Source organism: Syngnathus leptorhynchus, chromosome 10 (genome assembly GCF_054491065.1).
Source record: "Syngnathus leptorhynchus isolate UIUO chromosome 10, UIUO_Slep, whole genome shotgun sequence".
Classification (NCBI taxonomy): Eukaryota; Metazoa; Chordata; class Actinopteri; order Syngnathiformes; family Syngnathidae; genus Syngnathus; species Syngnathus leptorhynchus.
The window spans coordinates 7382754-7402899 of NC_141204.1; the positions used below are offsets into that span (position 1 = coordinate 7382754).

General features: G+C 40.5%; 2 protein-coding genes across 8 annotated transcripts in view; one reads left to right on the top strand and one right to left on the bottom strand.

Moving 5' to 3' along the window:
- Positions 1–20146, bottom strand: part of wdfy4 (WDFY family member 4) — a 34187-nt gene that overhangs the window by 4252 nt on the left and 9789 nt on the right. For 3 of the 5 annotated variants that reach the window (XM_085922048.1, XM_085922049.1, XM_085922047.1), the window contains 37 exons: positions 19910–20128; positions 19599–19777; positions 19293–19524; positions 18776–18921; positions 18593–18704; positions 18334–18524; positions 18106–18258; positions 17963–18036; positions 17469–17630; positions 17011–17087; positions 16824–16920; positions 16515–16717; positions 16042–16220; positions 15709–15828; positions 15461–15622; positions 15229–15384; positions 14826–14952; positions 14584–14726; positions 13944–14182; positions 13736–13842; positions 13447–13638; positions 12977–13086; positions 10801–10878; positions 10520–10711; positions 10023–10098; positions 9706–9920; positions 8153–8301; positions 7978–8089; positions 7085–7170; positions 6945–7007; positions 3228–3270; positions 2773–2892; positions 2538–2661; positions 2339–2448; positions 1259–1409; positions 1039–1130; positions 73–282 (listed from right to left, as the gene is read on the bottom strand). In XM_085922048.1, coding sequence (XP_085778174.1) covers positions 73–282; positions 1039–1130; positions 1259–1409; positions 2339–2448; positions 2538–2661; positions 2773–2892; positions 3228–3270; positions 6945–7007; positions 7085–7170; positions 7978–8089; positions 8153–8301; positions 9706–9920; positions 10023–10098; positions 10520–10711; positions 10801–10878; positions 12977–13086; positions 13447–13638; positions 13736–13842; positions 13944–14182; positions 14584–14726; positions 14826–14952; positions 15229–15384; positions 15461–15622; positions 15709–15828; positions 16042–16220; positions 16515–16717; positions 16824–16920; positions 17011–17087; positions 17469–17630; positions 17963–18036; positions 18106–18258; positions 18334–18524; positions 18593–18704; positions 18776–18921; positions 19293–19524; positions 19599–19777; positions 19910–20128 — 5201 coding nt within the window. The remainder of the gene's footprint in view (positions 1–72; positions 283–1038; positions 1131–1258; positions 1410–2338; positions 2449–2537; positions 2662–2772; positions 2893–3227; positions 3271–6944; positions 7008–7084; positions 7171–7977; positions 8090–8152; positions 8302–9705; positions 9921–10022; positions 10099–10519; positions 10712–10800; positions 10879–12976; positions 13087–13446; positions 13639–13735; positions 13843–13943; positions 14183–14583; positions 14727–14825; positions 14953–15228; positions 15385–15460; positions 15623–15708; positions 15829–16041; positions 16221–16514; positions 16718–16823; positions 16921–17010; positions 17088–17468; positions 17631–17962; positions 18037–18105; positions 18259–18333; positions 18525–18592; positions 18705–18775; positions 18922–19292; positions 19525–19598; positions 19778–19909; positions 20129–20146) is intronic. The other 2 variants (XM_085922051.1, XM_085922050.1) reach the window with 1 other exon arrangement.
- lrrc18a (leucine rich repeat containing 18a) lies at positions 4316–7832 on the top strand. Of its 3 annotated transcripts, XM_085922054.1 has the most exons (4): positions 4316–4359; positions 4950–5054; positions 5136–5215; positions 6098–7832. In XM_085922054.1, the coding sequence occupies exon 4, from the start codon at positions 6102–6104 to the stop codon at positions 6912–6914; it is 813 nt and encodes a 270-aa protein (XP_085778180.1). In that variant the 5' UTR covers positions 4316–4359; positions 4950–5054; positions 5136–5215; positions 6098–6101; the 3' UTR covers positions 6915–7832. The 3 variants fall into 3 exon arrangements, with proteins under 3 accessions (XP_085778180.1, XP_085778179.1, XP_085778181.1); XM_085922053.1 differs by having other exon boundaries at positions 4322–5054; XM_085922055.1 differs by having other exon boundaries at positions 4322–5215.

Genomic DNA, 20146 nt, shown 5'->3' on the forward strand with positions numbered 1-20146 from the left:
CACAATTTTTTTTTCTTTTTTTTTTTTATTTGGGTCACCAATGTGCAATTTTCTTTTTTTTTTTTTTTTTACCTGTTTGGGAATTTGGCCAAAATTGCTGACATATCCAAAGATTGTGCTCCTAATCAGTGGATCTTTAGCATCCTGCCGACCTCTCTGGGCATAAAAGTAAGGATGGAAGGTGTTGACACTTTCCACAGCAGCGGGGCCTTGTTGTCGGTAGCCAAAGATCAGGTCAATCCACAAGTAGAGGTGTGCGCTCACATAGTCACTTTCCAAAGCCTGTTATAAAAAACAGTTTATTGTTGCAAACCGCTACACTGGCATGCACAGCATTGTAATTACAGTGAGGCTAAAGTCATCCGTCAAACTTTTAATATGAAACTAGAGCAACACTTATTTCAAAATGCACATGCAGTCCAATTAAAAAAAACAATGTGTTTCTTGAAAAGTCCATTCACAAGTGAGATGCTGCATAGTTATGAGCGTTATCACCATGTTGGCATTAAAGAAATTTGTCCGGAATTAGCTAGAGATTGTTTTTGAAGAGTTAATAAAGAAAAAGAGGACATAAGGACCTGCAGCATGCTGGCAAATATTCTTAATCATCCCACCCTAGTGTAACAGGGGGAAAAAAAAACTCATACTGAGGATATATTGTCTTAATTTAATTTGTGTACGGAAGACAAATAATCTTCAAAAGTTACTAATTTTACACGCATGGTTGAGTAGATTGTGCCACGAAAACAGTGAAGATACCCCCAAGATGGAATCAAGAGCAAAATAAAAAGAAGACATCCAGCTGAGAAAGTGGAGGGAGCCCGCAGACATGATGCATTGTGGGGAAAAAAGAAAGGCCTGCTTTGGGTTGTGCTGGATAGGCTTGTTTGCTGCCATATTTTTATTAAAAAACAAGAGAAGTGGCCGATATGAGAAATTTGAGGATAACATTTGTTTAGTGATGAACAGCAATATTTGGTCTTACGGGAAAACGCCTATTAAGTAAGTGTCCGAAAGTGAGGGGGTGAGGTCACTGACCTCACGTTGGATTCTAATGAATTCCTGAGGGTCATCTTTTGCCCATGGCGGCAGCTCCACATCTCCCAGAGCGGTTCCGTCCGCCATGCAGCCTAAAAGAAGATTTGTGTTATATCTAACACGTTTTGCAAATGTTTATCGACCTACTTTTAGGATGAGATCCACAAAATATCAAAATAAAACTGAGATTGTCAACTGAATAAGCATTTAACAGCCTTACCCAGCTGCATGTGGTTGGAGTTGAGCAGAAAGTCCGGCAGGTAGTAAAACTCCGGAATCAGCTCTCTGACGTCACTCATGTTATCTCGGGAGGCCGACTCCCATTCCTTGTTTACACTAAAAAACATCCGTTCGGGGATATCAAACCCACCCTGTGAAAAGAGAAGACAGATAAAGTAAAAACTTCACGTTCTGTTCTATTAATAGTCAGAGAAGGCAACCTCACTGCAGACAAAGGAAGCTTTTCATACTTCCGTAAATTCCTATAATCTGTGATGAAAATCTCATGAGAGGGAATGTAATTTAGGATAAAACAATTATTGAAATGAATGAAAATAGCTTATATATTGATAAACCAGGTTAGAGATGGAAATCCGGTTATGGATATTACAACACGACTGTTGTTCGCCTCAGCAGACAAAAGGACACAGTAATTCACCAGACTAGCATCTTTATTGCTTTATTCTGACTATCAAATATGCATGCCTTTTCATTATAATCAATTGGACGCCGTATTGGAAATTTGCAACATCAATGGCTATCTTTGTGGGCTGCTTTTGGATGCCTCCTGTAATTATTTGCATATATATTGGAAACTCACCATATTTTGTTTCGTAAAAGCGACAAAAACCGACAACAAATGCTGCACAAACATCTGAACAGTTTATTTATTTTACTCCGCAAAATGTATTTTTTTTTAACCCCAAAAATGTGTGAGCTGTAGATTTTGTACGTGCCAGTCTATGTGCACTGACAAATTAGCAGCTGACTAATATTTAACTGATATTTTTTAATTTCATCTACATTTCTATTCATTACAAATGCTGTATATTCATTTTAATCATTCTAATCACTAATAAAGACCCAATTCATACATTCAGTAATCCCTTCATATTTATGATGTGGCAGCTTGATTAAATTTTTTTGTTACATTTTTATAAATTATGAGGTAAATCAATGCTCTGGATGATGAACAACTCATTGAATCAAAGATGAAAGTTCCCAAATGATCTAATTTTCGCACGAGATTGACTAATAATGACTGTGTATGTTCGTGCTCACAATTTGTATTGTGTTATACCTGCAGTGTTTGAAAGGTATGAGAAAAAGGCTCCATGCGAACAAGGAAGGAGGCCACAATGATGGCTGAGGAATAATGGGTACAGTAGTGGCATCGTGCTGACAAACCTCCTAAAACAAAAATGAAAAAGAACACGGGGCGTGTTGAATGCGAGCTTCCAAATATAAGAATTAAGGAAAATAAGAAGCTGGAAAGATACCTTCACCCTCACTGTGCTCCGCTTCTTCATATCTCTGGATGAACATCTGCTTTCTTTTCTCAGTCTGAGCGCCCATTGGTTTGGACAGGTCTCGGAATGTTGCGGGATCTGACAAGTCCAGTGTCTGGGTCATATGTTAGATAAAGATATACAATAATAAATCACTCATTGCATCTTATTTTAGTTTGCATGCCTGAAGAAATGCTGTGACATGTTCGTAGATTAGAAACTATACCTCGGACTTGTAGTCAGCTAGGACCCAAGGAAACACAGGATATTGCATGAGGTCATTGTATGTTCTCCCAGCAAGAGTATTCAAATGCATCAAGTACTCGAAGTTACTGATCTCCCCTTTCTGTGGGGCAAAAACGTACACAGAGGTAAAGAACACATCAAGCAATGTTCAAAATAAGGATAAAGAAAAAAACTTGGCGTGCATGGAGAACGACATTAGTCTTTACTTAGCGTTGATGGTGTGAACACAGTAATTATACTTCTTATTTGAAAGATGACGGAGACCGGAGGGCAACCTTACTACTTCATAATGCTTATTCTCCCATTTTAATTGACTGTATTTGAACCAATGAGTCAGATTTTCCAAGGACAGATGTTGCTTACGCATTGATCTGGCGCACAAACAAGACTTAAAGTGGATAAAAATAACAGAAGAGATTCTCATCTGAGTCATACCTGCCATTTAACAAGGGTTGTCTTCTCAACCACCGGAGTCTTCCTGATAGACAAGAAAACAAGTGGCTTGTGTTAACACCATGGGAAAAACGTTTTTTTTTTTTTTGGGAAACCACATATGTATTTGTTATACTTGGTTCCAAGCAACTGGTGAGGATAGGAACTGTAAAACAGCAGAAGTAAACAGCAACCACTGCGGTGCATTTCCCAATTCACACAGTTAATCTTGATCTGCTCAATTGTATCCTGTTTATGGGTAAACCATTTCAATGGTAGAATTAGCTTCCCCTTCAGTGTCGCTGCAGCAGTACTTTCATTATTTGCAGATTTTATTACTGAATTATTTTCATTTTTTATCCTGACCCTCAAAGCTCAGTGTTAGACAAGTTAAGCAAGTGATCAAGGCAGATGGCCACAGTGTTTTTGTATTCTTGTAGGGTTTTATCAGTTTGCTTTCTGCACAATATAACAAGTATTTGTTAATGTCCTGCTGGGTAAAAGAAAGGTGACTTGATTTTACTTTCATTGTGATGTGTCATCCAAATTCTTGAGATTATTTTTTTTTCACAAAATCAAGTAAGAAAAGCTAACTGACCAATACATTTAGTATATTATGTGCATTGTGTGAATAATACAGTTGTTAACTTGAGCTTTTAGGTTAATGAACTTAATTAAAAATACACTAGTTATGTTCTCAAATGGATGGGGAACAACTTAACTTTATTTCCACATTATAAATGACTCTAAGGAGGACGTGAACATATTCCAATAATTTCAACATATATGAACCTGGATCACACCTATTGTTAATATTAACAATAATAGTAACCAAGTGGTGAACAGTTTGTGCACGTTATTCATGTCCTTACGCGCACAATGGCTCTATGCACCGTCAAAATTTTACGATTTACTGTTGACTCAACAAATAAATCCCGAGTTCAAATTATTGGTTTTAGTTGGTGAACTCGGATTCATGTTGACAATAAAAAGCCCGTCAATTTGTGCAGGCGCCGAAGAATTTATAGGCGACTTTCACTGTCACGTTCGAAGTGACGTCATCGCTTTCCGCGACGACACAGTTTGATGACGTCAAACGTAAACAAACCGTGGCTCGGAGTTATCGATACGATCGGTGCGGTTGGTTATATTTATAGAAACGAAAGGCGTCGCTTCACTTTCAAACTTCTGTAACGCCACCGTTGCAACGCCATGTGGATGTAACTAGAAAATGTCGTGACATACAAATCCGTTTTTGAACCAAACTGCTACTACGACCTCCCAATGAAGGGTAGAGAAGAATTAAGGCAAAAGCAGTCGATGCCAGGTCGCACAGATTGATGGGCGTGTTGCGTGATTGACAGAAGTTATTCTTTCGCTTCAGAAAGACGCTACAATTCAATATTGCAATGCAGTGGCATTTATATTACAGGACAGATTACATTTAATTGCTTAGTGTTACATTAGGCTTCTAGTTAAAGACTATATCTGTATAACAAAGTGATAACTGACAGTGTTTAATTGTTTCCATTACTTCCACACTGATGGTTAATCTACGCAAGCATGCATATCTGAGATTGTAATGAACATTTCATAAAGTAATTTACTCGCACAAGACAATCTATCCAAGTTGTTTAATTTAAATTACGAGAGCATTCATTTGCTCCTGAAATCTGCTTCCTCCTCTGTGGGCCCGTAACGTGACAATACAATCCTGCTCCCAAGGATCCCGCGTTGCTTAGTAACAATGCCAAACAAGAGAAAACTTGCATTTGCCGTATGCAGGAAAGGAAACATTGCATTCTCAACTTTGAGGATTGCAATCACCAGGTATTACCTCAGTACATTATGTACATGCTGACAACTAGTTTATTGCGATGGACAAACCAGCGTTTCCTTTTTTTGGCACAGGGTCTGATGCTGCTGGTAAGCTTTTGAAACAGAAGACTATCACCACTTTGTTAAGTCTGAATTGGGAATACATGACTATGGTGAGTGGAAAAAAAAAAATCATTGATGTTGATATTAGTCAAGTAGAATAGAACAGATACATTTCTAAGACTTCACACTTCATCTGATAAACCCTGAACAAATTATTTTGTAAACCCACACTAAATCAATCATTGGCTTTGCCCCAGTATGTGTTATCTAATTGCAGGCAATAATTTCATGCAATAGTTTTCTATAGGAGGTTATAATAGAACAAGCACCAGTGGATAGCCCCTCTCATCCTGAGGATGATGAATGAGGCAAGAGAGGGCCTTGGGGTGTAACACAGACACAAACACTGTGTACCTTGCTCTCTTAGACAGGGGGGTGGGGGGGGGGCAAGCCTTCATCACATGCAAAATATCCCATAACTATCATTTATCAAAGTCCTGATTTTGACTTTTCACTCATGTACATTTACTTTAGTGCAGTGACGTTGTGTATGTCATTATACTTGTGTGCCCCTAGCACCCCAAATAAATAAACACACACTTTTGTTCCTGGCCAAACAACACACTTGGTGATGGAGCATCAGCACTCATTTGTTTTTGCTGCATTACCCAGTGTCGCCTCTCTGCGATTGTTCCCCAGCATTAGCCTTAATTAGAGAGTCGTGCTCTTAAATACCCCCATGGGCAACACCGGGTGAGCGCGTGCTAGTTCAAACATAACACAACACACACACACACATGCAAGCTCTTAATTCCTCAGAGAGAATGCTTTTCCCATTGCCGCCGGTTATACATGAGCCTTTTTTAGTGTGTGAATAAATCACATCAGCCGTGCGCAATTGCACATCAACGCATACTGCAAATGTATTTTAAATGTTGATATAAGCCCGAAATCATGAGCTCAATCATGTGATTATTCCCTGTGTGTTACAGCACCATGCCCAAAAGAAAAGCTAACACGGGGACACAGGTGACACTCAAGTATGCCAAAAAGGCCATCCGGATGAAACCCGACGGGTGGCGGCGACTCACACTTAGCAACATGGGCATAACCATTTTCCCGAAGTGTATCTTCAACTTGACTAATATGGATGAGTTGGATCTCAGTCGCAACCACATCCAAAAAATCCCAGAGGGCATCGGGAAGTTGTCATCGCTCAAGTGGCTGGACCTTCACAGCAACAAGCTGGAATCTGTGCCCGAGTCCATTGGTAAACTGGCGAGCTTGACCTATCTCAACCTCTGTAACAATCGTCTCACCTCGTCAGGTTTGCCCACTACGCTAGCCTCCCTTAAAAACCTGACGAGTCTAAATTTGGGGTTGAACAAGCTGGATGCCCTGCTTCCTACTATGGTCCCTATGGAGAGCCTCCAAGAATTAGGTTTGTTTGACAACCTTTTCACCCACCTCCCAGACTTTGTGAACGCACTCCGCAATCTGACTAAAGTGAACATAAAACGGAACCCCTTGCTGCTAGTGAATGAGGACGGCGAGGAGATGGAAACTGAAAAGTCAGACGACGGCGACGGTGTGTACTTCGTCCACGAAACTAGACTGTGTAGTGTGTGTCTAAAATTATGTAAAGACCCAGGAGGGAGGCATTTGAGAGGAGATTGCATGAAGGAGAAGTTTGAGGACAAAAGGTCTTTTTCGGGACTCGTGACACCGAACTCGGTGGCCGCGGCCAATCAGGACGTGTGGAGAGTTAAGAAACGAGAACACTTTCAAATGTTGGAAAGCAATATTTAGGTATGAAAGCATTTGCTGTTTCTTAACTACCTGGCATTAGCGATGATGTCAGCAACGCCTCTGCCTTTTAATGACGAGACCACTTTGCACAACCTGCAAGACAGATTTTGGAGCAAGGTAACACTCATGTCAAGAGATTTCAAATCCATCATTCGGAGAAGTCTTTTTACCGTTGGTATGCGGAGACGTGGTCTTTATTTATAAACACCAAGAAGGCTGAGTGGCCATTTTTCATGAAGACCTCAATGGCATTGTCCTATGAAAAAAGACAAGTGTATTTACCTTAAGGTAACATTGCAAGGTACTAATTTTAAAGGCATTTCAACTTCAAGATCAATGATGGCAAATGCATGTGTTTAGCATATTAAACGTTTTGCATAACGTCAACATCTAAAGTTGTGTTTACAGAACTTTCAGCTGACCCAAATAGAACATTTGATGACTCCTCAGGAAACAAACAAAATGATACCATCAACATATGCATGAAATTACAGAGGGAGGGATGAAAGATGATTCAGTGCGAAAAAGAATCAAAAATCCCTTTGTCAGTGTTATGTCATAGGTGTCAGATTGTTTTCTCTTCAAAACGACATCAAACGATAACACTTGCACTCGTCTGTATGCTTCGAGGGATTGGTGTTAGACGATATTGGTGTTGACTTCATTTTGGACGTCATTAAATCTGCCCCTGTTTACACAAAAGACAAACTGTGATGCGTTCTGTCCTTTGCTGTACAAAATAGGTACGTAAAGCATAGAAGTTGTGTTCAGGTATACCACAGTATGGTCTGTGCTTTTTTTTTTTGTGCCATGGTCCGGCATATCTTTGGTATGTTGTTTGTGCCTAAATGAGAACCACTTTTTTGTTTCTCTCAAAATGATCTCTAGTTTTTTTTGTGTTTTTTTTACCAAACGTGCATTTTGTAGTATGTAGTTGAATATGACTTATTTTAAGTTATCCTCATTCAAACAAAACAGAATTGTAAACTAGTCAAATCAACCTTTTTAAAAATCACATTTTATATATATGAATGTATGAAATTCTCATTGTGGGATATTTCACCTCTAACAAGAAGCGGATAAATCGGGCTTCCTTGATATCCTCATACAGCCAATTTCTGCAGCTTGACGTTGACTCCTTACTCAGCATGCTGGAGATGAAGCAATCCCTCACACTGTAGAAAGAATTTTGAGGCTCAAACGTGTTGTAGCGCAATTAAATATGTACACAGTCGTACCTGCTGGGGTGGTGCTTGGTGCAGCAAACATCTCCAGATTGAGTCAGAGTGAATCCTTCGCACAAGAGTAAACTTTCTTTGGTGAAGAGCAGCAACCCTTCAGTCACTTGGAGTCCGCTCACCATCACAACACACATCTTTGCTTTGACCTAAGCAAAAGATTCATTGAGCACATTACTTATTCAGCCAACACTTGATTGATCATTTTAATCACATATTTTAATCATTATTAAAAAGACACCATTGAGCACTTCATTATGGGAGCTGATTGATGGGGACGAGAAGGTCTGGCCCCTTTTCCAGCACCTTCATTCAACACCAAAAGGACCCACATGCTGCTTTCAGGGCTGGTTGGAGCTAATGCTAACTGCATAGTGTTAATGTGCGTAATTCTATTGTCTCTCCCCTCATTTCACAGTGAGTGTGCACACCTGGCTGCCCTGCTGTGTTGGCCCCTCTGGGACGCAGAGTCCAAAAACCATATGTGGCCCCAACATAGCTGCAGGGCCCTCACAATTTATACTAATCAAATCAGACTCTATCCCCCCCCTCCCAGACATAAGAGTCCCACTTGTGAAGGAGGAGGAGGTCTTGCCTGGCCATTATTAGGGGAATTAATCTCTGTCACATACACAATAGGCAACCTGCTAAACGATCAGAACCTCTTGTCTGAACGCACACAAACGTACGCGCTATGATGAATAGTGTCACGTGAAAGCCTTTAAGAGTCAAAGTGAGTCTCAGAGACACACCACATCATTTTTACCCATGGTTAGATTAAATGGCAATATCCATTAGCAAACACAAGCTGCAATTCGCTCGATTGGCCCTAACAATGACAACGTAGATTTCATAAAAAAAAAAAAAAACGAGCTGGAATTATTATCAGCAACAATTGAATACATAACAAAAAAAATGTGTTTGCTTATCTGTGTATTGTGCAGGAGACAGATACGCATTATGAGTCCGAGAGAGATTTAGCTGCTGATTGGAAGGAGAGAAAAGAAGGACTTTATTGACAGAGCTTAATGTCAGACCATTGATTTCTCCCCACACACATTACTGTCATAATCACACTATTGGCGCTGGAAAGCTAATTATGCGTGGGTCTGCTTTTGTGTGTTACTGTCCGCGTTGTGTGTTCATCTGTAAGGCGTGTGTGCGTGTGCATTTCTCAAAGCTAATGACTGTGTTCATTTGACAGGATGCTCAGCAGGACTCACACACTTGAACCGCTGCGAGACAACTACACAGATCACACACACACTTACTAAGCAGATGTAAGACAGCTTGCATCACCTCCTACTGTTTTTATTAATACATCTGTCAGAAACATTAAAAGGCGCGGCTGGTTGCCAGCGCAAAGAGAATCCCTGTCAACATGTGCTGTGCAACTCGGTGGAAGAATGAAAAGAGCTGAACTAGGCCTTTACTCTAATGAGGAAAAATGAAATCCTGATAGCTGCATTGAGCAATTAAAGTGCCTCACTCTATTACGGATAATTATTATGATAATGGCCAGCATACTACGATCGAGTTTTGTGCCACGGTACCTCCTCTCCGTGATGCAGCTCCTGCAAGATGATGCGAATGTCAGCGCAGGTTTGCGTGTGTGAGCAGGGCTCGGAGGTGAAGCGGTCCGCACCGTCTTCAGAGGCAGAAGGTGTTTCATACAAAACAGGAAAGAAGGTCAGCTGGTAACAAGCCTGTCCTCCATCCTCATGTTCCTCTTGAGCCTCGGTGCCAATTTCACTTTGAATCTTTGGTTCTGGTACGAAGGGAAAACATGACATTGGCACTGAGCAATAATAATAATAATAATAATAATAATAATAATTTAAAAAGACACTGTCTTCTGTGTTTGTTTTACCAGTGTCCGTTTGTGGCCTGCTGTTGCTTTCTGCAGATGCGACCTTCCTCGGACCCAGCGAGAGGGCTCCTAGCACCTTCAGAAATATCAGCAAATTATATATTATATTATTTTTGGACTTGTATTTTTATCACTGTTATTTTTATAACTTTCATCCAATACTGCTGACAATGAATGGGCCAATGTGGGATGAGGTGTGTGAATGCTTCATACACTTACAATGGTGGTGATAGACAAATGCAGAATTATGTTCAAGTGGATGAAAGCAGAACTATTATGTATTATCTCTATGGGGAAGTTTGTAAATTCACTTTCATCTTGTCAAAAAATATATATCTTGAAAGAAAAGTTCTGTCCGAACATTCAAATTCGGAGCTGTTTTCTGCTCATTAAAAAAAAAAAAAACTCTGTGTCAGACACTGCAGACAAAAAGTCATAAATCCAAAGTATCCCAGCGAGACATATGCAGAGATTGCCTTTTGCATTTATTACAGTACCCGTCTGGATCGTCTCAATTCCTTTCTGCGGATGCGTAGTCGGGTGCGGTTGGGTCCTTCGGCGGCGTCTTGCACCCAATCGCGACTGAGCAGCACGCCCGGACTCGGCCCAAACACGGCTCTCTCCCTCAACAGCTCTCGCTCCACAAACAGCCATTGGGAGTTGACCTGATCCCATTCACTGGCTCGTAACTAGGTCACGACAAAAAGACAGGGACAACAAATATAAAGAAATGTCTTTGTCCTTTCAAAATCCACTCCTCAAAGTATTTTCTTCAAACCTGCAAGTGGTTTGTCCTGATATTCTCAAACATGCTGTTTCCCCTTTGCTGGTGCGACTGCATGTGCGACAGAAACTCCTGCAAAAAAAATAAAAATAAATTGTGCAAAGCAATCATTTCCCGCACACAAACATTGTATATTCATATTGTTATTTCCTCATGCAATTACAATGCATTCATACAATTACATTGGCTCTAAATTGCATTCACAGGGGCCAAATAAGCTAGTGGCTACAGACTTACAATAACCCCTGTCTGAAAATGTAATCCTTTGTTGGTGTGATCTAATTAACATAAACATTAATATCAGTGAGCCACAGCACAGTAGGGGGCAAGGTAAATGTGCGTGTGTCGATTAAAAGAGAAAAGAAAAAATAACAAGCGAAGCTGTGTTGACACTGCAGGATGCTCATGTTGAGCAGACACACAGGGATCATATTCGCACTGTTAACTGCTTCATTAAGCCCATCATCACAGCAGTGCTCGCTGAGAGACGAGTGAAACAACATGTGTCCATCCTCGCTGCTGACCCATGACGACCATTTCACTGAAGGAATGAACATGCAGTCACTCTTTATATGCACTCTTATTTACAGATGCTAATTTGGTGTTTTGGGGTATAACCTTGGAAATAAACAGCACAAACAACAGGCAGCAGCAAAAAAAAAGAAAAAAAAATCTGTTTTATAAAAAGAAGCATAAATTAAACTCATTCCGAAATAAACCCATGACAATCAAGTTTGGATTTTAAAAAGCCTGCTGAAGAATGGAAAACGGCGTAGCGTGTCGTTGGAAATGCTGTGCAAAAGGGGATTATGAAAATATTACAGAGAGGAGAGTAATAACGAAGTTTGCAAAGCGGCGCCGTGGCGTTACAGATAAACAGCAAGTCATCTTGCAATTTCATTCCTTCAATTGGACAAACATAAGTAATATATAGCATTAATTACCCTATTTAGTAGATAGGAGACTCATTGGCTTTTAAATGCTGCATTAAATGCATAACTCATCCCTTCCCACTGCAATTAACATCCGAACATCACACTCATTTCCATTTTAATGACTTCCCAACAATACGCCACCTTTGATGATAAGGCAACATAATGTCAACTTCATTCTGGGCTGGTAGGGAATGTGTAATGAACTTAACGTGATCATTAGTGCTGTTAATTATCTGCGTAATGCGGAGGACACAGATATGATTATGGAAACGGCGTTTGCTGATGAAATAATTCTTTGGAAGGCTTGCAGTGACACTGCAAGGACTATCTATGTTTCCATTCAATACCTACAGAAGGCTTTTGGGCCTGATTTTACGAGGCTGAACTGAACTGTACAGTCGTGTTAATATCGGAGACGGGACGGGAAAGCCACGCTCAGCACACTGTAGTGCTGCATTAATGTGGATCCCCGGACACATCTCTCACTTGCCAAATAAAGGCCACGAGTTGATGACCCAGAAATTAATTATTGTCTCACTCCTTTCTTTGCGAGGCTCGGCGCAAAGTAGCTGAACGTTCCGACGACCCCGTGTATTAGTTTGGGAGAAAATCTGGGAGCGGCTCAGAGTGATTCAACAAAGTACGTGGAAATGTTCTCTCTTGCTTCTTCTCATGTGGAAAAAAAACAATTCATCACCCTGTGATAGCCTGTCAGAATACTGATATGATAAAGAACAACATGAAATGAATAATGTTTTCATCAAATTGCTACCACTATAATTGCCAACCCAATTTCAGTGGCGGGTAGGAGACGTGCACAAAGACACACACGTAGACTTTTCCAGGGCTGGGGCAAACACAGACGCGGTAATTTCATGCCTGTGTGCTTGAGTAATATGTCCCTGCACCCTGCTCCAGATGGCTCGACGTCTTAAGCGTTGTGGGGGAACTAATGATGTGGACCACGTGTTTCGGGGGGGAAAAAACAACAATAAACGCGTCTTTAACCTTCAGCGGCAAACAGCGTGTTGCGGCCAATGTTCTTATGAATGGGCCGAGCAGATATCAATTACTATGCCCACTCAGGGGCAATCAACTGTGATCTTCCAAATCCATTTTAAGAAATAATAAAAACACTCCCACAGGGCTGGACGGCCCACAGCACAAATAGAGCAGCGAGTGACTTTGGAATGCGTGTCGCTTGCTTTTATTCATGAGAGGATGCGAGTGCGTACCTCCACTGTCACCGTCTCCTTGTCCTGCCTTCCCATAGCTGAGCGTACTGCACTGCTGATGATATCAAACTTCTTCAGAGGGTTGCTGGCCATCGCTTGCTTATGGTATTCTGTGAGGGGAAAGTGTCAATTTCAAAAAGGTTGATGGGCCCCTGACATGCTGTATGTCTTAATATGGCTATCCTATCGAATGACATAATAAATCATACTGCATGGAATCATAATTTATTTTATTCATATTATTAGTATCATATCATATTGGCTTTTAATTGTAGCATAACCAAGAGGACAAAATGAGCTGTATTGTAATATATTATAATTGATCATATTGTATAAGCATCAAAATAATTTCTCAGTTTCATTTATTTAATTACTTATTTGTTTATTTATTTTTATTTATGACATGGTATGTCTATATCATATTACATTGTTTTCCAAATCTAATCTAATGAGGCACCGTAAGCACTGACCTGAGTGCAGCAGCCAGGCTTTGTGCGCAATCTCCTCCCAAAGTGGGCTGATGTCCTTCATATTCACAGGTGCCTTCTGAGCAGTGTGGTTGACTGAGATCTCAATCTTGTACGCTGCTTCGAGAGTGTGCCGTCGCTCTGTCATCACCTTGGACCAGCAGGCCTTTGCTAAGGACACCAGCTCTTTGTCATCTGAAACCAATGCAGATTTTTCCTGAACTCTCTCAAGCTAACAAAAAGTGTTTTGAATATAAAGTATCAAGAAATGGTTAAGTGGGGGATTTCATACCAGTGGACAATTCTGCCCCAGATTGGATGTCCACTTCATGTTGTGTTTTGGTGGGATAAAAGTTGCCTGAAACTTTTTGGGCTCCACACATAAAACCTTCTGGGTAACTTCAGGAGAGAAAAAAAAAAGTGAAAAGAAAGCAACACACATTCACGCACAGATTAGTTTCAAATTGATGGTTACAATGCAAATATGAATTAGCCATTACCTGCCAGAACCAATCAATAGCAGACAATGAAGAAGGCACGTAATAAAGTTCACGTTTGAATTGTATGTTGCCAAGAGAACATCCCAGCGATTATTGATTGTTTGGAATGTCTTAACCATTCCCTCCAACTGGGCTCTGGAATGGCGTGGTTGGGAAAGGAAGTAGAGCACGGCCTTATTTGTGCAGGAGTAGAGAGCTGACACTGTCTTTTCCTTGTGAGTTTGTCCTCTTTCCAGGGCCTAATGTAGAAAGAAATGATACTGCTTAGAATAAAATATCTGTGTGATCTATATCTGCATAAATGTGTACATTTAATAAACTAATCGTGAGATTAAATGTTTTATTTTTTGATGATGTAATTTATTTTTTTTCCATGTTCTTAATAGAAGCAAAATCACAAACTGACAATTACCATTTTTTCTTTAAAAAAAAAAAAATCATAAAAGGAGAAGCTTCTTACTCAATTGAGAGAATCGTTCCCTGGCAAATAAAATGTAACATTAATGTCTTGTGCAATTGAATCACGTAGACAGATTGTCAGATTAAATCGATTAAACTGAAATCTAAGCATGTTAAACACAGCATGACATTTTTTTGGGAATAAAGAACATGAGGATATGTGCGTGTGGGCTCATCTCACCACTACAATCTGATCTGCGAGGAAGTTGACTAAATTCTCAGAGGCCCCCAGGAATGTTCCGTTGTAAAGTACCTGCACCAGAACCTTAGTGAAGAGCACCACATTACCCATCAATGTGCACGTCTGGTCTGCAGGTCTCTGCCCTTTGGACCCGAAATGATATACAGTATTACAATCCAGAATTAAATATAAATAAGTGAATTACAAGGTACATTTAGGAATACAAATAATCAACATGTTACCTCGTGATATAAAGTGGGTGTAATTTTCTTTATCATTGCTGAGCATATAGATGATGTCCATCATGAACTCCAGCAGCTCAGTCTGGAAACTCTGCCTCTGCTCAAACGATGCACCATCTGGGCAGAACTATAATATTTATGATTATTATTATTATATTTTAAAGCTTCCTGCAACATGAGACTGGAAAACACTCAGCACAGCCATTCTGCTTTTATTTGTTCTTCTAAGTACAATCATTCCATCATTAGTGCCATTGCTCTGCCGTGTTTCTTCTGTAACTAAGCAAATAGTGGCATCTTCTGGAGAAGTGATAGTTTTGCAGGCAAAACGTGTGCATGTTGATATTTGAATGGGATCTATGAATGAAGAACTTGCAGTTTTATCATTTACATGCTCACTTACCTCCACCAGAAACACTAGGGGATGTGAGTTGCTGTTGCAAGACACATTGAGAAGACTGTCCATCAGCAGAATACGAATGAAGTTACACACTGGCTTGTTGGGTGACTGCATCATGAGTTCATCCTCACATTTGGTTATTCTAGTCTCATGGTCACTCTGGAAAAAAAAATACAACCATCAGTCAAAAGGAAGTAGGTAGAAATCTCATGAAAAAAAAAAAAAAGGCACAAACCTCTGCACCGAACCAGGGGAACATGACAGCAACAAGTGAGTGGAGGAACTCTATGGATGCCCACAGTGGGTCTCGGGGTCGAAGGTTATGCAGGAGGCAGAAGAACTGCATCACGCTTGACAGCAGCTGCGACTCCCATGATGCATCAGTGCCTGGTTGGTGCTTCATTCAAAAGACAGGCTGTCATTGATTTGCCTTAAAATGTCATTGACAAGTTACAAACAGTTGAGCCTATTTCATGTTTTTACTTGCTTGATGACGATTTTGACCAATTCTAGCAATAACAATGCAGCCTCCACACAGAGCTCTGGGGCAGGACTGTCTGCCTGGCTGTCGATCAATAACTGGAAGGAGTCATCCAAGTTCACCTGGAGATTACAAGTGGCACAATTTAGATGTCATAAATAAATATGCCCATTTTGATTCATGGGTGATCAGAAACTGACCACCTGAGAGTTGATGTACCGGTACATTGAGAATTTGTCACCAGTCAATAACAGGGAGCATTGAGAGAAACAATTATTCACACACTCAGCATGAGCAATTTAGATTATTCAATAAACCTAGCATGCATGTTTTACCTTTCTACTCACTTCTCTGTCTGTAGAATGGCTAACACTCCTTCCCAGAAGCAGAGCAGCCAGAGCTTCATAGACCTGCTGCAGCTGAAAATGTCTGACCAGAAGACCTTGAAGAATATCAAAACCAGGGCATGCAGCACTGGAACATTCATATGACCAAGCGTGAGCACGAAGGTTGTCTGGGGGGGGGGGAAAGCAAGAACAAAAAAAGATAAATTAGTCTTCGGTCACACATTTGCATGGCCACTTGTCTGAGTTGTCTACAATATGCCAGCCATGCCTAAAAAGCTGTTAAAATGGCAAACTCGGGGCTGATGTACTCGTGCAAAGAGAAAAAAGAAAAAAACAAAGATAAGGAAGTGTACAAAGATGTAGTTGGGGAGAAAAAAAACTTCAGAAAATGTCATTTAATTTATTTCAACGCTATGCTCTTGCCTCCCTAAAAGAAAAATCATTACAAAACTATTGTGTACCCATAATAGCAACGGGCTGCTCAATGCCATCTAAGAGACTTCCAACGACCACCGCCTCCCTGAAGCTGTTCTGCTGCGTCGGGCGGGACAGGAAATGCGTGAGCAAGATGAGACCCAGTTTCACAGTGGAAGCGTGAAGTTGCGGCTTCAGGAAGAACAGAAACCAATCGCTGCCCAGGACATCATAGACAGCATTCTGTTGACTTATACAGAATAACACAGCACAAGTTCAACGTTTCTTCCATGACCTAATGGCAAATCTGTTGACTTCCTATTGTGGCTTCCAAAGCAGTAAGTCATGCAACCTACTCTTTGATTAGAGGGCTGTCTGAGCCAAGGATGTCACAAAGAACAAGCAACAGCTGGTTGCGGATCCAGATGAGCCTGGCGGGAGCAGAATTTTGAACTAAGAAAACAAAGATTAGATGTGTGGGGTCATCAATCATAATCATACAAGTCAAAAGGTGTCTTTCATGAACAGATTGTTATGTGTTACCTTTTGTTTCTTGAGTTAGATCATAGTCAACCTCATTATGAAGAGGAGGAAGTGTGTAGATGAGAAAGAGCCCAATTCTGGCAAAATACACAAACAATTTTCACTATTCATAATATATTGTCACGTATTTTGTGACCATTTGATGTGGGATTGTCTCACTTATGAAAACATCAACAGAATTTAGGCACAAATTCTTTGACCTTTGCTCCAAATTATACCCAGGCACAATCTAGTGATCAAATACAACAGTATTTATGATCCAAATAAATGAATATAAAGACATTAATCTTGTTCAATTTTCTTTAGCAATACTAATGTAGCTAAAATGAAATATGTGTTTAAAATTGCCTTCATTTACATTACAATTATATGCACCATATCGTCCTAAACAAAACAACTATTGCCCATTTGAAATTTCAATTTTAAAAACATCCAGTCAGCATGTGTTCAGGTACTACCTGCTTATATCCAGAGGAGTGAAGTGAGCTTTCAGGAGGCAGGTGATGACACAAGAAACAAGCTTGACTTTTTGACAAGTCACAAATGGGTCACACAGCTCAAAGAGTAGATATGGTACAACGCCCATTTTGTGCATGACCACTGCAATCCTGCTCTCCTTGCTGAGGACACACACACACACACACACACACACAATGTTCGTCATAATCAGTTTTCTTGACAACCAACCTTGTTCAATTCATTCCGTGCTCTTCTCTCACGCTGACGGTAAACCTATTTCTCATAGACTTTCCCATGAAACACAAGCATGGAATTGATGATGGGCTTCTGCAAAATGTTGACAACGAAGAAGATAAAGTTTGCTGTCCATCCCAAACAAGAGTCTCTTTATGTCAGTGTCAAGTAGTTGCATAACTTGTTGTCATGTGAGCAAATAACTGATTGGATTAAATCTGTGTTGCTTGGTAACATGCTGAGTGATCACGGAAACTACCTTGGGGACTTCAAGATCTCAGCAAAGTGGTTCAGGACTGAGAGATCTAGATTTTCCAATGTGTTCTTCCACACCTGACAACATGAGACATTGGATTTTAGATATTCCTTACACCAATTGGCTTAATGTTTTTGAATAGGTACCTCGAGGTCCAATAGCAGAGCCTGGAAAGCAGCTGGGTTCTGCAGATAGTCCGAACCACAGCTCAAATCCATGGAGCTCGAGAGGTACAGAATCAACTGAAAAGTTCTGTGGCTGACCAAAGTTTTCTTCATTTTCAGCAAGAAAGCAAGCAGCTGCATAGAGTAAAAATAGATGTAAAAAAAAAAGAAAAAAAAAGGACATTTTAAATGTTGCTATTTGGAACCGACCTTGTAACCGCAGATGCGGTTCATTTCCTGCTGCATGGCAGAATTTGTTTCCAGAACGGAGAGAAGGACCTTAACCGCTGCATACAGGGAGATGTCGTCTGCAGCCATTGCGATGAGACTGAGAACGACTGCAGGCCCACCCACGTACAAAAACGCATCAGCGGCACTTCTGGGGACGAATGTGCGGACACCTACAATCAAAACATAATATGCTTTCAAATGCACTTTACATTACACGTATATTTTGTGCATTATTCACCAAAATGCCCAATCAGTGCTGCTCCTATAGTACGTGCGGTGCCACTCAAGTGTTGACTGATGTTATGAGCCAGGAACACTGGAGTGGACTGATCTCTCGAGGTTATTCCAAGCTGGAATTATATAAATGACTTTTTAAAATGTAGCTTAAAAGCAAATGGGTATCAAACAGGTTTGGCCGCACCTCTTTAGCAATCAGTCTGCAGTCCACCTCATTGTAGTTCTCTCTGATGCGTACAACATTTGTTAATGTGGAAACTGCTGGGTTGATGCCAAATGTAATTCTTTCCTCAGGAACTATCCGGAGAGGGGAAGACTCCGCTTCGGGATCTGGGAAAGAGTGAGAGATATAAAAGCAGTTCTGCAAAGTAAACAAATGAATAGAAGCAAAAAAAAAAAAAAAGCTTGAGCCTATCGAGTGTCACGAGTCAAAAATGTAAGCAAATAAAATAAATGAGTTTGAATATGCCACGTTAGTATTCCTAAAAAAGAAAACAAAAATAAATGGTAATCTTGTTTTGTCTTAACGAGTTTAGCCTTTGACGACCACAACTTAGTTTTTGTGAAAAATATTCAGATTCACATGCTTCATGCTAATGTGACCAAAATTCACAACGTAACTATGAAGAAGTCAATTTTTTTTTTACAGTAGGAAATTAATGAAGAAACACATCCAACTGACAGCATTGTCATGCACTTGCCTTTGTTGCACAAAGCCAGAAAGTTGCCCAGATATCCAGTCCCTTGAGAGTATATGATGCCTGCCAGCTCAGGACTCAAAGCCTTCTCGAAAAGGTAAGATGGTCCAATACGCCATACCAGAGCGGCATGGTCTTTCCAAAAAGCGGGCGTCCCAATTAATGCATACACGTCAATAACCGCTGTGGGGTCCATGGAGACACATTTTCCAGGAAAGGGCTGAATATATTTCATCTGATTGAGAAGATACATTAGATTGAATTTACATGAGTTCATGTCAGCTTTCTACATTTATGTTTTTCTCACACCTTTCCAGTTCCTACTACTTTGCCATTGAAGTAGGCGGAAGCCATGCAACTCTTCTTGACATCTTTGGCCATGACTACAACAAGATGATGCCACTGACCCGGGACCAGCAAGCTGGAGCAACGGAACCTCAGTGAGGTGGGCAAAGAGGTTGGGGTGCTCACCTCTGACTCCATCATATCTGGTTTTCAATAATAAGAAAGATAGAGATGTTACATCAAGAAAACAATAAGCTTCACAGTTTTTGGATAGTACAATGGAGATATTGAGTGAAGTATATGTTCCAAAAGATCTAAATCCATACACGTCTTACCCAAGTAAGTAAAAGCTTCCTCTTCCGTGGAAAGAACCAGACAGCCATCATAGGCCGAGAAGGAGACAGACAAACAAATGTACTGCTGCTCTGTCCGCGACATGTGCCGAACAACTGTTAATAGTCGGATTGGTTGGGAATCACACGCTGAGCTAAACCTGTTGATCTGAAACCAGCAAGAAAAGGAAAGCCCAGCTGTGGGAGGGAAACCCCGACACTCTGAAGAAATGAAGAGAA